The sequence below is a fragment of the Eleginops maclovinus genome, chromosome 6 (assembly GCF_036324505.1).
Source record: "Eleginops maclovinus isolate JMC-PN-2008 ecotype Puerto Natales chromosome 6, JC_Emac_rtc_rv5, whole genome shotgun sequence".
NCBI lineage: Eukaryota > Metazoa > Chordata > Actinopteri > Perciformes > Eleginopidae > Eleginops > Eleginops maclovinus.
Genome location: NC_086354.1, coordinates 2,286,388 through 2,305,569, shown reverse-complemented (window position 1 = coordinate 2,305,569; position 19,182 = coordinate 2,286,388). Strand labels below are relative to the sequence as shown.

Here is a 19,182-nt window from a genome sequence, read left to right as displayed (position 1 = left end):
AGTCTGACTGAAGCCCTCCTTTGTGCACCAGTCAATTCATCAGTAAACACAGAGCTCCAGAACTGATGCAAGCTGAAGGGTCTTTCAGCATGTTCCTCTCAGTGATTGTTATGTTATCTTAAATGTTTGTTTTTCTTGTATTGTGTCTTGATATCTGTCCATGTTGATGTTGCTAATGGAGCTGCTGTGACACAAGTCAAATTTCATACTTGATCTGACCAGCAAAGTATTATTGTATCGTATTAAGCCCAGTTGTCAAATGATTGTGTATGTAGTAAATGTATGTAGAAGGTCTTCCTGGTCAGTAACACCTGTGCAATTTGGTAATCCAAAGAGTTGGATCAGAGTCTTTGATTTGATTACGCTAGGTTCACAACAATAACTTTGAGACTTTTTGAAATAAGTTTTAAAGAGTTTGTCACAGCAGCCTTCGGGACTTAATTAGGACACAGCCCTTTCCATATGGTGTTAACACATATCTAACTTTTCTGAATCTGTGTACAAGGAAAAGGGCGTAGTTTATGACTGTAATATTAAACTTGCCAGGCCATATGTTGACGTGCGTTAACAAGAGATGGGACGTGGTACCCGAGGCTGGAGCCATCGTGTTTTAAGATTTCCCATCCGTCCACGCCATTCAACCACCATAGCCTCTCCCCAAATGTTTGTTTAGCAAAAGCCTTCGGCCATGGTTTATCACTAAATTTCATTGCAATGCAACGGCTGTTGTGTCACAGTAATCATTAAATGACTGGACACAACTGGATTTAACTGCAACTTCCCTTTTAACAGGGCCATTTAACCATAAGGTGGTCTTTGTTGTATATACAGTTAACCATATCGAAGGTTAACCATAGCTCAGTGGTTAGAGCTGGCAACCCATATGAAGTCACCGCTGCCTAGTAAGCCGGTTTGAATCCAGAGTCAGCTGAACATTTCAGGCAGTGTCCTCCCCTCTGTCTCACTGTTTCAATCTTCAACAAAGGGGCTCCGGCTCAAAGATATCAACAACAAAAAAATGATGATAATAAAAGGTTAACAATATTTTTATAACTCATTTATGTATTTTAAAGTGGTTTACTGTCCTAAATGAACAACACAAGATGTGGGATGTGACCTTGGGCCTTGAATATCCACGTTTTTGTTTTTACATTCACCAGACATCATGACTTCCTCCATACTAACTTTTTTTTATAAAATAAACCAACCTTAATGGAATATTACAACATTGTGAGTTATATCAGAATCAGAATCCAGTTTATTGCCAGGTAGATTTACACACACGGAATTTGATTTGGTGTCTTGTGGTGCGAACATAAACAATCTAAGAAATAAGTTGCAAAAGAATTCAGAATAGAAATATAGTGAAACTATTAAGTATTCAAAAAGAAAATGCTAAAGACAAGTATTCATACCACATTTTTAATGTAAACAAACAAAGAACCTTAAAAGCTAAACAAAACGAAAAACACAGGTCAATGAAGATATGGCAAACAATGAAATGTAATAATAATAATAACTTAAACTTATATAGCGCCTTTCATGGTACCCAAGGTCGCTTTACAAATAGGGAGGGGAAAAGCGGAGTGGGGGTTAGGGATCAAAGGACTTAGTGAAGAGAAATGTTTTGAGGTGCTTATTGAACATGGGCAGGGATTGGGCAGAGCGGACGTGGAGCATTGGCAGAGAAGGCCCTGTCCCCAAAAGTACGCAATCTGGTGCGGGGAGTGGCCAGCAGGTCCTTGTCAGAGGACCGCAGGGAACGTGACTGAGTGTAAGGGTGGAGGAGATCTGTGAGGTATTGTGGTGAGAGTCCATGGAGAGATTTGTAGGTGAGCAGGAGGATCTTGTAGGTGATGCGTGACTTGACTGGCAACCAGTGGAGCTGTTGGAGGATGGGAGTGATATGCTGCCAGGGCTTTGTGTGGGTTAGAACCCTGGCAGCTGAGTTCTGGACGTACTGGAGTCTGCTAAGGGCCTTGGTGGGCAGTCCAGACAGGACACCGTTGAAGTAGTCCAGACGGGAGGTGATGAAGGCATGGATGAGTGTCTCTGTGACTGAATGCGTGAGTGAAGGCCGGAGTCGTGAGATGTTTCTGAGGTGGTAGAAGGCAGACTTGGTGATGTTGTTGATGTGGGACCGGAAGGAGAGAGTGGAGTCCAGGATGACGCCCAGGTTGCGCACCTCAGGAAATGGGGAAATGGAGCAGCCATCCACAATCAGGGCCAGGTCACCAACTTTCTTGAGCAGTGGTGCAGGGGCCACCACCATGAGCTCTGTCTTATTGCTGTTTAGTTTGAGTAGGTTTGTGGTCATCCATGATTTGAGTTCCTGCAGGCAGTTGACAAGTTTTGTGGGTGGGAGCTGGGAGGAGGGGTTTGTGCTGATATAGAGTTGGGTATCGTCGGCGTAGCAGTGGAAGTTGAGTCCGTGTTTACGGATGATATGACCTAGGGGTAGCATGTAAATAGTGAACAGTAGAGGACCTAGCACAGAGCCCAGGGCCACGCCATGGTTGACGGGTGCTGTATGAGAGTTGGAGCCATTTAGGGTGACGAATTGTTTCCGGTCTGTGAGGTAGGACCGGAACCAGGACAGTGCTGAACCACTGAGCCCGATGAGCTCAGAGAGGCGGTGGAGATGGATGGTATGGGAGACTGTATCAAAAGCTGCAGAAAGGTCAAGGAGGATGAGGATGGAGATGAGGCCATTGTCGGCAGCAAGCAGAAGTTCATTAGTGATTTTGATGAGGGCGGTCTCAGTGCTATAGTGGGTTCTAAAACCAGATTGGAGGGGTTCGAAGAGCTCATGGTGGGACAGGTGATGTTGAAGCTGTGCAGCCACTGCTCTTTCCAAGATTGTGCTGAGGAAAGGGAGGTTGGAGATTGGACGGTAGTTGTTGGGGTCGTCTGGGTCAGAGCCTGGCTTTTTGAGAGTGGGGATGACTGCTGCCACTTTAAAGCTTGATGGTACCACACCAGAGGCAACAGAAGCATTTATGGTGTTTTCCACTGGATGGCAGAGGATGGGAAGACAGGCCTTTACCAGGGTGGTGGGCATTGGGTCAAGACTGCTGGTTGAAGACTTGGCTGAGGTGACCAGTTTTTTGACTTGGTCGGCATCCAGTGGAGAGAAGGCGGATAGGCAGCACTGAGGTGAACGGGCAGCAGAGGGTTGAGAATTCTGTTGGGGCGGTGAGGTGTACAGGGAGAGCCCAAGAGACTGGAGCTGCCGGTGGATGTTGTCCACTTTCTGCTGGAAGAAATCCAGGAACCTGGAGCAGATGTCAGCTGCATCTGAGGGTTTAGCGGCATCAGGAGGGTGAAGAAGACGGTTGATGGTGGAGAAGAGCAATTTCGGGTGTTTTTGTTGGTTATTGAAGAGTGTGGAGTAGTACCTTGTTTTTACCTGAGCAAGGGCTTCTTTGTAGCTTGTGACGTGTTCTTTAAATGCTTCACAATGGACAGTGAGGCCTGATCTTCTGTATCGTCTCTCGAGCCTACGTCCTGTGGTCTTCATCCTGCGGAGCTCAGGGGTGAACCAGGGGGCGGAACGAGAGAAAGACACGTAACGCGTGGTGAGAGGTGCTACAAAGTCCAGGCTGAGAGAGAGGGCACGGTTGTAGTGTTCCACCATGCCATCAATTGTTTCGTAGGGGTGGTAGGTGGCGAGGTGGGTCGCTAGGGTGCCAGATAGTGTTGACGTACACACCTGTTTGATGTTCCTGAACGTGATGGGCAGTTTAGTGCGCTGCTGAGGGAGAGGCACAGGGACCAAGAATAGAATGGCAAGGTGGTCAGAGACAGCCAGGTCAGTGCACTGCAGGTGGGAGGGGGTTATGCCAGCACAGCACACCAGGTCCAGAGTGTGCCATTTGTCATGTGTGGGGCCCTGTACATGTTGGGTAAAATTAAAGCAGTCCAGCAGTGAAAGGAAATCAGTAGCAAGGGAGCAGCTGCTGGAATCCACATGAATGTTAAAATCACCCAGCAGGATGGTAGACAGGGATTTCGGGCAAACAGTGGCAAGCAGTTCAGTGAGCTCTGATATGAAGCAGGCAGAGGCTTTGGGGGGGGGGGGGTAGATTAGGACAACCTGTAGCTGTGTGGACACAGTCAACATGAAGTGAACACACTCAAAGTAGGTAGTATTCAGTGGGATGTCTTTTACCAGGATCTCAGCCCGATGAATAACAGCCAGCCCGCCACCACGGCCAAGGCTGCGAGGCTTCTGGATATAGCCATAACCTGGGGGAGTATTTTAAAGTGGAGGGCTGTGCAGACGTGTTCAAGAATGTGCAAAATGTAGTCAGAACAGAGCATGAACACGGCTCACAGGATTCAGGAAGAGAACAGAACAGGATGTTGTTCACATGATGTGCATTAATGTAATGTATCATGTTTGTGGGGGGGCCGTTAGCAAAGGAGAAGAAGCTGTTCAGGTGGAGAGAGGTTTTGGTCCTGATGGAGTGCAGCCTCCTGCCAGAGGGGAGCAGGGTAAACAGTGTGTGTCCAGGGTGGGAGGGGTCGACCACAATCTCCCCTGCCCCCCTCAGGGTCCTGGAGGCATGCAGGTGGTGGAGGGATGGCAGATTGCAGCCGATCACCCTCTCTGCAGATCGGATGGTATGCTGCAGCTGCCCTTGTATGCTTATTTGCTTTCCACAAAGACTGAAAAAGATGGAAGTAGCTTTGTGCAATAGTTTAAAAAAAAACTTTACAAACACATTATGTATTGTCTCAGTTTTTCTCAACAATACAGGAAATAAATTCAATATAATGACTTTAAAAACTGCAGCTTTAACTCATGTGTTCTTAAAACTCTAGGCTTCATTTCTCCTCTGACTTTTTTTCTATTAGGACATTTAAAGATACGTGATGCAAGCCCAGTGAAACATGGATAGAAATGACTTGGCAAATTGTCATTTGATATTGGCTGATTTGACATGGGTGTCGACAGAGTGGTTCATTAGAGCTGGATCAGTGGACCCTGTCTCATCATGAGATGTAAAGAAGATGTCCTCTGGGTCCATCTGCTGAGGAGAGAAAGGACCTGTAAAGAGAGAATGAATAAAGTGAGCCTTAGAATGCTATAAAACCAGAAGAAAATTAACAGAATTAAAAATAGATAATGTAATGGAAGAATGTGTAAATAAAACGTAAGCCCCTTTCTTTGTAACCCCTTACAAATAGAAAGCAAGCAAGGAAAGAGCTTCATTCTCTCCTTCTCTTGTTTCTTAGTTTCTTCGTTACTTTCCTTCCATGCTTCGAGCTGTCCCTCCCTCCTTTCATTTTCCTTCCTTTTTTTTCTTACTCCTTTCCGTCTACTCTCCCTTCCTTCTTTTTTCCTTCTGTTCTTTTTGTCTCCCTACTCATCTCTTCTCCTCCCTTCATTCTTAATATTTACATTTAGGATTGTGACCGGGACAAAACAAATGACCCTCACACATCTTCAAGGTCAAAGATCCACACTTGCTGATGCCTCGTATTAACTTTACATGAACCATGAAAAGATCTAAAGTGGATGAACTTTAGAATATTGTGTTTAGTGTATTGGTTGCTCAACTTATCATGTCTGATTTTAGTTTTCTTTGTCAAGACAAATAGAGTATAAGAGTCTCTCACAAATGAAGAAATACATAATGCCTACATGACTGAAGGAGTGAGAGGCAGAGGTGTGGATAACAAAATGCATCTTAAATGAGGTCAGTGTGAGTTAAGCAGCTGATGAGCAGTAAGCTCAGATAATCACCTCCTCTCTCCACACACACACACACACACACACACACACACACACACACACACACACACACACACACACACACACACACACACACACACACACACACACACACACACACACACACACACACACACACACACACACACACACACACACAAACACACACTTTCTGCTCTCTGTTCTCCCTCTGAGTATATTCATACACGCTGTAGACAGCCTTTAGGAATGTCTCTATGAATGATGTGTGTCCTGAATTATATGGTTTACAAAAGTCCTTACAGTCCCTCAGTAATAGTTTTAGTATGAATATGTATACACTTAGTTAACATTGTTTTACTACTATTAGTATACCTTCATGGAGGTTCTAATGTTCAGTTTTATTCCAAACAGTTTGAGAGGTGATGACCCATTTCAGAGGCTGTTTCTGTGCTGCAACTCTATTTTACTGACGGAGGTTTCCTACAGTCAGTCTGCCTCATGCATATCAAAGGGTGCGGATTAAATATGCATTAGTTTTAGCTAGGTGCACTTTAATTAAAAGGAAACTGATTTTGTATTTAAGGATTTACTTCTTGTGGTTGGCAGGGTCAGATCAACCCACATGCAGGCCACAGTCAAGTAAAACAAAGCATCATGGATCTTTCAGTGTAGGGCCACCAGGCATCCCCCTCCCTGAGGTACTGCACAACAGTTTTTCATTAGTCATGCGTCCCACAAATTGGGACATTGACAGTCGCCCGGACAGTCAAAGTTGTGCATACTCTAATGTGCAAATGTTTAGAAAGCAAGAGAGGGCTATCATAGTGATTTCACGAACGGAATGGCTCTAAGAGCTGATGCTTTTTAGCGAACGAGAAGAGCCGACTCCCATCGGGGAGAGCCGACTCTTCAGCTGCCCCTGCTCAGCTCAGCTGAGAATCCATGCAGGGACACCATGCAGCCAATCACATGGAGGATAGACTTGGATCATACCATTATGTGAAGGAAGAAAGGGGGGCAAACTCTGACAAAAAAAAGACACCAAGTGTCAGTGTAGTGGTACAGGCCTGGTACACTTAAAGACAGAGAGACAGGGGAGCCGGTTTTAAATACAAACGCCTAAAAGCCCTTCCAGCCTGTTCTCACAGTAATCACATCAGCCCATCCAAGCTGAGGCATCTAGTATTTCTGTATGCCAACCAGCACTCAATACTTTGATCTTAAGGCCTTTATTTATTTGCTTTGTTTGCTGTGGTTTTGTATTGAGTTGTTCATTTAATGGTTTGATTAAAATGTAAAAAATGTAACTGTGTAAGTTTTTTTTGGACAAAAAAAATGCAGGAAATTAAGGCTTTTATGAAAAGACTGAATGAAAACTGCATACCAACACAAAAACGATTTATCATTGCCAAATTAGGATAAAATAGACGGCTCTGGTGGGTACTAGATGGAAAGCCGTTTGGGAGTCGTTAGAGCTGGCTCTTCTAAGGGAGCCTATCCTAAAGAGCCGAATCTCTGAAAAGAGCCAGAATGCCCATCACTATGCTATCACCATAAGCTGTGTCAGATGCCAATCAATCGATCGATCAATCAATCAATGAAGACATTTTTTTAAGGAGGTGAATACGATTTGAAGCGACACTACATGCAAAACAAGAACATATCGATCAATGGATACATTCTGTGTGAAACTGAAAACCACTGCCAGCTGAAAAAAGATTGAAAATACCATCGGAATGTAAATGACAGGATGTCGAATACATTTCCAAATATTAGTCTCTTGGATGAATGCTAACTTTATTTTTTCGGTTCAGGTTTTGTTTTCATTGCTAAAATCTAAAGTCACAGCCTGGCTCTGTATGATTAGAGCATGTAAACCTTACACTACACACACCTGCCTTGTTTTCATTGAACTGTTTACAGTGTGAATTTCACTGCTGGCTAATGATTGCTACTTCCCCAAAAATGGAAATAGCAGAACAGCTGACATTGACCTGACATTGACTCTGGCGGTCCTACAGGCCAGTGGAGCTGATGGCATTTGGCCAAGTGGCAGATAAATGTATCTGAGCAGTGGAGAGGCCAGGAAGTGCAGCTGGTACAGATGTCCAAGGTACAAGGTCATGCTCTCTAGTGGGAGTCTCATGGCAGTCAGGAGAGTCAAATGTTTTTGCATAATGTCATGCTAATTAATGTGGTGTACCATAAAGGTTATCCATGTCATGTAAAGTCACCAAGTTCAGGCCAACGCTTACACAGACAGCTGAAGGCTGAAGAGAAAGGAAGCAATGATTAGGATCAACAACAAATCAGATCAGAATGTCTCACGGGAGTTAAGTCTACCCATCAGAGACCTGTCCCATACTGATGAAGTGTTATTCCAACCCACAACAACGAGATTGTGGATGGTAGGTGGTAGATAGGAAGGTGGGCAAGAATGTGAAGGGGAACAATGAAAGGAAAAAAGAGGAATGGGAAATATACAAGAAGGAAGAAGAGAGGAAGGATGGGAAGGAAGAAGAGAGGAAGGTTAGAAGGAAGGAAGGTAAATGAGGAACAATGCGAAATAGGCCTCCTGTATACATCAGATCTAGAGATAGAGATTATGTAGATGATGTAAAAACGCACACGCACATGCACACGCACACACAGTAGAAGTACAGAAGCAATGTCAGCTAAATGTACAGACAGTATCAAAAGTAAATGTACTTAATATGCATAATGGTGTTTTTCTCAATATTCCATGGTTTATATTATGTTAGTTTAACATATTATTTAACATTACTGTTTTAGGTTAGTTGAAAGCAATAATATTTACTTTAACCTATTACTTTTTATTTAAACTCAATATTATTGCTTTCAACTTACCCAATGTGTAATTTGTTGACCTAATACATTTATTTAAGTCAATATTTATATATTTTTTCCAGTGTACATCCACCGCTGGTAGTCCCTAACGCCTGAACCCATTTAGAATAGGAGAATCAGAATTTCCCTTTAAAACAGACACGTAAACCGGAGCCTGTCATGTGACGTTAAGCATCCCAGCAGCTTCTCAACACATTACGTGTCAGTCAAAGCCGCTGACTTCCACAAGCAAGAAACCGTCTTCCCTACGAGACCCCTGTGAACCTTAACATTCTGCTGATGCTTCAGAAACACAGTGATGAGCCTCCCTGACCCTGTCCAAAAGCACCCGGAATATTCTGCTGAAACACTTGAATAATGACAAGTCAGCCGAGTCTGAGGAGAGACTGACAGGCAGGAGGCGGCTTTCTCTTGCATATTTACATTACAAGCTCTAACCCCCCCTCTATGAGGATTATCCTCATATTCCATGTTAAGCCATTGGCAGTGGTGGATAGTAACAAAGGACATTTACTCAAGTACTGTGCTTTTACTTTTGTACATGTTGAGGTACTTGTACTTTACCTGAGTATTCTCACTAGTGTACACTTTTATTCCACTACATTAATACACAACTTTTGTTGCTATTAACGTTTTAGGTTTAGATGAATAGGTAATACAAAATATAAATCAATTATTAAATACACGTTGACATATGTGTGTAGGTAAAGATATGCAGTATATACAATTGTTCATACAGCTCTGGAAAAAATTAAGAGACTACTCCAAATGTTTCTTAAATCATTATCTCTTCATGTATGGCAGTCATTCCAGTGTCTGTTGAATTCCAACACAGACAAAAATTGTCAGTAGTTTATAGAATAATAAATAATTCAAAGACATATCTATAAATAATAAAACAGGAGAAAATGATCATGCTAAATTGGTCTCTTATTCTTTAGTATTTTTGATCAGTAAACCTTATTTCTGGTACTACTTGGGTGGCTGCATATATGAAAAAAAAAACACATTACCCCCAAAAGATTGCTACAAAAGGCTTCTCAACAGTTTGGTGTAGTAGTAGGTGTCCTTAATAACATACTACAAGTCTACCAACATCTGATCACTAAAATGTGTAATTTTCAAGATATATTCCTGACTGGCCAAAAATTCCTTAAAATACCCTACTCCTTCATAATTTATCCTACACAAGTCATTTGTATGTTTAAACCTATGTTTTGGGGGCCTAGAAATCCCTTGGTTTTGTCCAAATTGCAATAATATGATTACATAAGTATAGAATCCAATATTTTGGATGTGTGATTCTATTAAAACCCTCAGAAAGGGCCACCCGTTTCAAGTTAAGTAAGGTCATTCTAAGGAACTGGAATCTCCACCTGGAAAATTAGACCTTTATTAATAATATTTGTTGCCAGAGGTCTGGTCCAAGAACAACTTTTTCTTCTAGTTAAGGAGGCGGTTTTACAGGTGAAATACTGCTAGTTATTCAGGCATAGATATGATTCATACAGGTGTTTGTTGCACTGGAGAAGCTGAAACGTGGACTTTAATTACATTTAGTATGTCAACAGAGTTCACATTACTGTATTAGGTTAGTTGAAAGCAATACGATTAAGTTGAACTAATATTTTTTTTATTTAAACCTAATATTATTGCTTTCAACTAACCTAATACAGTTATGTGAAATCTGTTACATTTAATGAAAGTCAATCTTTCAGTTTCTTCAGTGAGAGTAAACTTCTACTGTTGCTGTGGATGACAGCTGGACAGCACTGGATCACACCATCTGAATTTTTTTAATTACATTTTTCTACGTTTTTATGGAAAAATAAATACCAAAATAACCATCCAGTATCAATACACAAATATGAATCATTATTTGGCAAGACTTTGAAAAGAATCAAGCCCCCAGTAGCTTTGATTCACTGTGGTCAGTCACTGCTGCTTCCCACACAAGATGGCATTTGTATTTTTTATTTTTCATTTAAAGGAATGGTTCAACATTTTGGCAATTAGCTTATTATTTAAGAGTCAGGTGGTGGGATAACACACGTCAGTGAGTGTTGCTGAAAGCTACCCAACAATCACAATGAAATACAACCCACTCCGTAACAGTTAGTGTTACATTCTCCCCACTAACTGAATATCTCTGTAACTGAAAATAAGGAAGATCTTTTGCTGCACTGTAAACAAGTGGATGAATGGACACTTATTGCAGTTATCAGAATTAGAATACATGTATGTGTACCACAAAGGGGGAATTGGTACTGTTACAGCAAGAGTAACAAGACAAAACTAGTTTAATATGAATTAAGAGTCATGCATCAAATATTAAATAAAATTACACAAATTACATATTACAAAACACACATCCAGTACCAGTAACAGTACTCTCAAGGTCTTTTACTCTGTGACCATCAGTTCTGACAGAGTAGAGTCTGGAGAGACTTCTTACATGCTAGAGCTGTAAAAGGCTGTGCTGTTATGCTCCAGTGGTGCTTCAAGCTAAATGCTAAAATAAACATATGCTCACACTGAGAGGGAGGAGGAACATCAGATTCTCTTCCTGTGGTCCACATGACAACAGATTAGACACTATAAACAATACTTCACTGTAAATAATATTCACATTATAATTCATAAACATTGTACATACAAACTGAGATTTTACATGTCTGATTTGCTGAAGGTGTTTACAGGCATTTGTTGGATTGTTTCTCTTGCTTTTTAAAGCTTGCCTGATTGTGTTCTTTAGCACTCTGATCTAGAACTGAGTTTGATGCAACTCCATGCGTCACTTTGATCATGTTCTCTATTTAGGAACTGTGTGAAGTCCTCTGGGGGAATGTCTGTGGGCGTAGCTATGTGTATTAGAGCTGAATGTAGGTTGACTATATAAACAATTAGGATCTTTATTGATTTACAGTTTAAATGAAATAGCATTTTGTTGTCATTAGACCTCAGTTTGTTTTGAAGGGCTAGCTGATGATTAGCAGATATAATGTTCGCCAAGTTTACCAACCTCGGAGAGGATGTTTGCATGCTAACAATTGCTAAAAGGCACAAAAGAAATATAGTCGAGGCTGATGGAAATGTCATCACGTCATTATTAACATATGAGCCACTGGTGCTGGTTTACTATGCCGAGAATGGACCAGGCCCTTCCTACATCAATGGATCAACCATACACTCCAGCATGTGCACTTCGCTCTGCATTGACCAATCGGCTCTTACTCAAGATCTCAATTACTCTCTCAACTGAAACATACCTTTTCCTGGCTCCAAAAATGGTGGAAGGAGCTCCCCACTGATATCAACAAACAACATTTCTATTTCAACGGTTTAGACAATGGTTTGTCTAATTTGACTCCTATATATCTGGCTGTTTGTGTTGTTCAGTGTTTGTATTTTTATGGTTAATTGCACTTATTGTGAGTACATTTGGATAAAGGCTTCAGCTAAATGTAATTTTGACCAGAAGATAGCGCTAGAACAAAGGCCACCAAAGTTATTAAAACAGGATAATTACAACTTATCCTGAGGGGATGTTTGAGTATCGCCCAATAATGTCCAGGTTTTTTCCTTTGAACTACAGATGTCCACTTGCTGATTGTGTTAGATGAAAAGTCAGATGATCTGGTCATTGAGATTCATCTTCTGGGCTCCATGAGTATTACTCATAGCATTCTAATAAACTCTGAAAGAATTTCAGTTATAGATTAATCAACGTTTTTTCTTTCTTTTTCTTTTTATCAGTTTTTATCATCAACAGATGCACTCTTTTCCGAATATAAACTCATATTTTTACATATAGCATAGGTTATTCACCACAAAGGAAACAAGAAAACAAAGATATAACTGAAATACAAAAGGAAAGAAAGAACAAATAAAATCTAATCCATAATATATTTAGAGTTAAATTAAAGCTGATATCAAAGCAATGAGTCATACAGTTCATATTTCCTCATGGGTCGAATGAAACAGAGGGAGTATTTCACATATATACGTTTCGACACACTTACATACAAACTTGTAAACATAATCACATTTAGAACATACAGTGTGTGCATGTGTAGCCTTATATTTCAAAGGTGAACTGAGCCACATCAGCATCCTTGGAGTCGTACTAGCGTTGGAACGTACGTAGTAGTACAGTGTAGGGCTGTAGAGAGCTAGTTTATGACACATGGAGATTACACAGTTTTAACATTTGCTCTCTCCAGCAGTGACTGTCGAAGGGTTAATACAGTATGTGTGTATGGAAGAGGATGGGAGGCCGTGTTTTGTTGCTATGTGGCTGTGTTCTTTTTTTTTTGTTTCATTTCCAGCTGTGCATTGATATATATCAGCAGCTAGCTGCGTAGCTAACCTGGTGGTTTATCTGCCCCTCAGGCTGCATGTTATTTATGAACACAAGCATGAATAATGTCATTTCACATCTATATTTGGATTATCTGGAGCCACTGGCTGAATAAGAAGCATGGCTACAGATTTTCTAACAATGCAAATATGGATGAAATGTAATTGCTGTCTAACACTTCGGCATGGGAAAAGCAGTGGTGTAATGGTGGTCAAGTAAACTCGATTTTCAACCAAAGGTAATCCAACATGTAATCTTTCACTTTACGAAAACTCAAGGTCTTCTTAGTCACCATTCCACAGCTGCCAACATACATGCGTAGAAATGAGTTCGCTCAGTTCTCATGACATAACCTTTGGTATATAAGGAGATACCCATGTGTCTTTTCACAGATGGATCTTGGTGCACAATGGACCATGAAGAAACATAAAAACACTCTTATGAAGAGGATTAAGGCTAAAATAAAATAAGTCAGAATTAAAACTACAGTGCAGTGCAGCATGCAAATCATTTGTCCCACATTTTATTTAATAAAAGGCAGTGCTAAACAGATACGTTCTCAGCCCTGATTCTAAAGAACTGAGTACCCAGTTTATAATGACGTTTAATAACAAAATCCACAGGTACAGAGCAGGGCAGGTAATCTATGCAGAAAAATACATTTTCCAATGAGAGTCTCAGATAGGTTGAGGCCAGGCAGTGGATCAGGGAGCAGGCAAATAGCAGACAGAGACAAACAGGAACAAGAACTCAGAAACCAAGCTCTAATCTTTAGGGTTTACCGGGACACAGACGAGGGGCAGGGTCAGCAACAGAGAATCAGTCAGAGAAAGTGAGCTGTAAGAGAGCTTGCTTTTAGTTGTAATTTATTGGATTGGTACTTGGCCTTACCTCCGCCTTATGCCTCTCTGTGTGAAAAATTAAAGCCGCAGACAATCAGAGAAGTTAGTGTTTGGTTAGAGTGATTATTGTGAGTAACAGAAGGCCGTTCAAAATAGATATTCACAACTCTGTGTAGTCATAAATTATTCTCCCAAAGTCTTTTTTTATTACAGGTTACAAGACAAAGCAGGAGAGTGTCAAAAATAACAGCCAAGCAGAAAGCGTCAGTGTGCTGGTGTCAGGCAGAGGAGGAGCGGGACACAGAGAGCTGGGAAACTCTTTTTAACTGCACACCCCCTGATATTTTTAAGTTTCAAACTTGTAGTCTTCAGCCCACGCAGCTCCCTCTGGAGACTGAAGGCTTACACAACTTTCTTCATCGATACAGCATTACTCTCCAACACCTAAAAACACACTTTGATGTATGGAGTCAGTGGAGTTAACCTTCATCTGTTGCTGCTTAAACCACTGAATTTCCCCACAGGGATTAATAAAGGTACATCTTATCTTATCTTATCCATTATAGTTTACCTTAAAAGCATAAATTGTAGTTTCAATCTGTTGAGAAAAATTGTTCATCACATTCATTTAACAAGTCTTCCACAGAAACCAGTACACAGTTTACTGCCATCTCGAAATGATGTTCTCTGATCTTCACACCATAGCATCCATTTGTATGATGCCAAATGACTGACATGATTACCATGGCTGTTACCAAACTGATTTCAGGGAGTATTTTCACCTCTTAGGTTAGGGCAAAGGCTTGGGTAATTGGAAATATTTTCGAGCGCCCCCAGCCCGGTTCCCACCTAGATTGGTAGGATTAATTGTATATAGTTGCACAAATATTACATTTTCTCTACTAATAATAATAAGACACAATGATCCAACCATCATGTTTACAACTTTTTCACGCAGTTTGAAAAGGGATTTGGGTTAAGGGAAAGGTCTTAGCCAATTAAAAAAAAAGGCGTATTGTTGGAATACACGAGTCACTGCCCGGTAACATGAAGGCCCCGCCCACTTTCTGGCAAAAACAAAGAATTGGCAGAATGTGCTGCTGTGGTATTGCACCAAAAGAACAAAATAGATCCAAAGTTAGGATTTGCTTTATTTTCTCTTCTATAAAAGATGGCAAAAGAAAGATATGTGGCTTCAGGCCTCCAGAAAGGACGAAAAGTGCTATCAAAGGGACCCGGTAAATCAGTACATGTAAGTCCGTGGGAAACACTTCATCACAGCTGAACTATGATGCTAATGAGGCTCATGTCAATTGTCAAAGTTAACAGTTGTAATGTCAAAAGTAGTGAATATACGAGACAGGATATGAACTGCTGTCTTCAATGTTAAAGTCTGGTACTTTATAGGTTGAACAACTGTCCTCATCTTAAAAAAAACCTTGGCTGACTTACAATCGACACACCTATCAATTAGTTGAATCGGTGTAATATTTAGAAAACTGTGTTTCCCCACAAATAATCTGCAAAAGCACTTGTTTAAATTGTGTTTACCACAGATGTACTCAGAAGTTTCTTAAAGAAAATGAATCATCATGTTAAAAAGCAAATAAAAAGCACCTTATATGAAATTGGAGTTGACTTATCATCTTAGAGGGGGCAGCCCTAGTCACACTTAGCTTCACTTCGGACAAACATGTTTTTACTTACACTTACCACACTGAAACTGTTGTTCTAGAAGGGACTGTATTTCAAATACTTTTTAAATATACAGTATATCTCCAACAACACTCCGTGGTACCCCAGCACTATATACAGATGGATGAATCGGTCTCCCTCTTCTCTAAACATTTCATTCAGATAAATAGAGCATGATTTCCAAACGGCTAAACACACTCTCACTGCAATATTTGTGCGTTTCGTAAATAATCACACAATCAACATTTAGTTGTATGTGAATGTTTTTGACATGGGTTCATGTACCATACATGTATTTCTCTTCAAAGGGTATTTTTGAGCTCAGGGACAGGCTGTGTTAAACTGTTTAGATTTTCCTGGACATCAGCTTGTTACAATCGAAACTAGGAAATAAAAATGACAGTGTGGCTGGCATTTATGTTTCCCTTGTCTCAAAGTCAACATGTTTTTTTTTTTTATAGAAGCGTGAAATAAAAGAATTACGAGATGTTCAAGTTTGTTTCTTCGATCTAAAATGTGTCAGTAAATTCCCCACTGGTGAATGTCTCAAAAAATAAAAACACAGGTGGCTAACAAGTGGCTACATGAAACTACTAAACATCAGGAAAACATTAGCCACCTTTAGCTTAGCGGTGGTGACATGAAGCCATTTGACAGTGATAGCCTGCTTATAGCCTAACTTTAGCTTTTTACTTCTGACTAGAGATGGGTCGTTCGCGAACGAATCAGTTCGAACGAACGACTCTTTGAAACGAACGAACTGACCTGATTTGTCGATTCACCTTCCTCTCGTTTGTTCGTTCTCCCACGGACTAGTCGCTGTGCCAATCGTATGCTGTTGTCTGTTGAGTCTGGGACGCCCTCGTTGAATTTTAGCCAATGAGAGACAGGAATGCTTCTCGTTTATTCCTCTATAGTCGTTCTCGTTCAGTCACTCAGTCAGTCACTCAGTCATTAGCGCTAGCCTAGTAGGCTAAATGGGGACTTGAAACCTTTTCATCAATATAATCTTTCTGCCAAACTTTTAAACATGTTTGTCGGCATATTGAGTCGTTACTTCTTTATTTAGTAGGCTTTGCTGAGAGAGAGAACAAAAAAAAGTAAGACAACAAATTCGCGGATCAAGCCGTAGTCTACTCTATTAGTATTTACCTTCAATAAATGTCAAGATGAATACACACATTAGCCACTGTTGTGTTGTCTAAAAGTACACATAATCATGAAGTTGCAGCTATGTATTTGCCTTGAACTAGGCTACGGTGTTGTGTTGACTCAACAAGGAGCTGAGAACCGTGCATTCCACGATTCCCCGCTGAATAACGTTGTACCGGAAATGCGAATGAACGAACAAACAAACAATTCTGAACGATTGTTCTTGGCGAACTGAATCCCGGAAAAGAATCATGAAATCCATCTCTACTTCTGACAAGGAATTTACACTACAGAACTAGAGAAAGTGACTGCAGTACATTTTCAGTAACATTGCTTGGGTAAAATAAATCTTGACCTTGTGTGTTGACTCCTGTAGATTTATAAAAAACAAGATTTGGTGCTAAAAATGTAGGAGGAGCTAGGCCTGGGATGTTCAGCTGGGTGTAGTCTACAACTTGTGAAATTGTTCAATTTCCTTCCCTTCTCCCCCCTTCTCTTTTTTTGTAGTTTCATCTTGCATCACCACCTATAAGAAGACCCCTCCACCAGTGCCCCCCCGAACGTCCACCTGTTCCACAGCCTCCAAGCCATACATCTCCATCACCGCCCAGAGCAGCACAGAGTCCGCACAGGTACCGCACACATCTACAGTTCTCTGTGTAAACCCTGGGGAGGGTAAAACTATGTTTAAGGGTTATTCACAAAAGGAAGGTACACACACTGACTATGCTAGACTAGGACTTTTCTGCAGACGCTTGAAAAGCATTGAGTTATTTAATCAACACAAACATATTGCAACTGGTGATCTCAGAATAGAATAGATCTGCTAGCTAGTAAAGACACAGGAAGTGCAAATTCGATGAGAAGTGGAGATTTCAGGGCTTGGCTGAAACCAGTATAAGTATAGAGTTGCAGTGAATGTTTGCAGAAATTCCTTCAAACCTGGCATGACAGTCATTTTCAATGTTGTAAAATTGAATTTAAATAGAATTTTAAGTTATAAAAGTCAGTTATAGCAAAGAACACGTCATGCCATGGCCCATGGTTAGGTTAACGGCCAAAGTAGCTATAAAAAAATTAACAATACACTCATGACTCGTTCTTTTGTTCAATTATATTAAAGAATTTACCATACGCAGTGGCCACTATTTAACAAAAGCTACATTGTGCCTCTTTAAACTCACTCGACATGTTATCAGAGATGTTCAGCCCCATTCTTCTGGATGCCCAGCTCTCATCATTTTACATTCTGAAGGGAAGTAGAGTAAATATACAATGTGCACATCCATATCAGTGATTACTGCTTGAACCCATCTTATACAGTAGTCTGCTGCTACCAAGTTCAGTGGCTGAAATATAAAGGTATAATAAACCATAACATAACAACAGAGCTTCTATAGTAGGTTGTTTCTAATGCAGTAGCATAGCTGCCTGCTTTCTTGCAGTTTTTATCACCTTGGGGAAATTCAGGAGTTAAAGCAGCAACAGAGTGAGAGTGAAAAACAGGACAGTGCAGATTCACACAAGGTAAAACAATTATACAAAGAAATAATACAAAACTTTAACATGTATGCGTATGTGGGTTTGGATTATTAGATATATTTACATGTACTGTATGTGTGCAAATTTGAGTGCAGTTCAAAGTCATTGTACAAACTGTTTTATTCATGTACAGTCCTGGTTACTATTAACGGGTTATAGGGTTAACCCTTGGTTGTGCAGCCTGATGGTTACAGGCACAAAGGTGCTTAGTGCTGTGCTGAGGTGGGATGAGTCTGAGGCTGAAGGTACTCCTCATCCTCACTAGCTCTGCATGGAGGGGTTGGGAGGGGTTCTCAAGGATACTGTCCGACTTCCTTCTCGTCTTCCCCTCCGCTACCTCCTCCGGATTGTCCAGTTTTAAAACCATTGCTAAAGTGAAGTTGATGTAATCTATGCAGCCCAGAATCACACGTGTGCGTCTCAGGCTCTAAATATTTGATTCAAATCAAAGGAAAAAGGAAAAACTTGAAAGAAAACATTAAGTAAAGACCCACAAAGGGAATTTGCTGGATATAAATAATAGAAGCCTGGCACATTGCCTGTGAGACATCATATCATTGAAGTACAACATCCCAACTCATACTGATCCCTCTTTGTTGGATACTTTCTCTGCAATCTGAAACAACTTCTGGGGATACTGCATATTCAAAGATCTTACAACTTAAATTGAATCCATTTGTTTTGTGTTAGTAAGCTACAGTATCTTTATTATCTTTATCAGTTGATATTAGTCCCATTGTTCACTACATTACAGTCCTTAAGACTCCTTAAATATCTGTGAAAAGTCTAAGATGTAACCAGTGACACTTTGTTGTGTTTGACAACTCACACATCCCACATTCCGACAAAAAAATTTAGCAACCATGTGAGTTTGAAGTACCTCTATGTAGTCTGCTGACAGTGTTTTACTGTTGAACAGTATTTATAGTATGTACAACTTTAAACTGCTTCAGGTCTCATGTTTTATTCACTTTACTCACAGTGGCTTTGACACTTTGAGG

At 40.7% G+C, this 19,182-nt stretch overlaps 1 protein-coding gene across 1 annotated transcript in view; it reads left to right on the top strand.

The window, feature by feature from the left end:
* LOC134865453 (disks large-associated protein 1-like) overlaps nucleotides 1-19,182 on the top strand; it is a 138,582-nt gene that overhangs the window by 93,171 nt on the left and 26,229 nt on the right. The window contains exon 7 of the mRNA XM_063884976.1: nucleotides 17,147-17,271. Coding sequence (XP_063741046.1) covers nucleotides 17,147-17,271 — 125 coding nt within the window. The remainder of the gene's footprint in view (nucleotides 1-17,146; nucleotides 17,272-19,182) is intronic.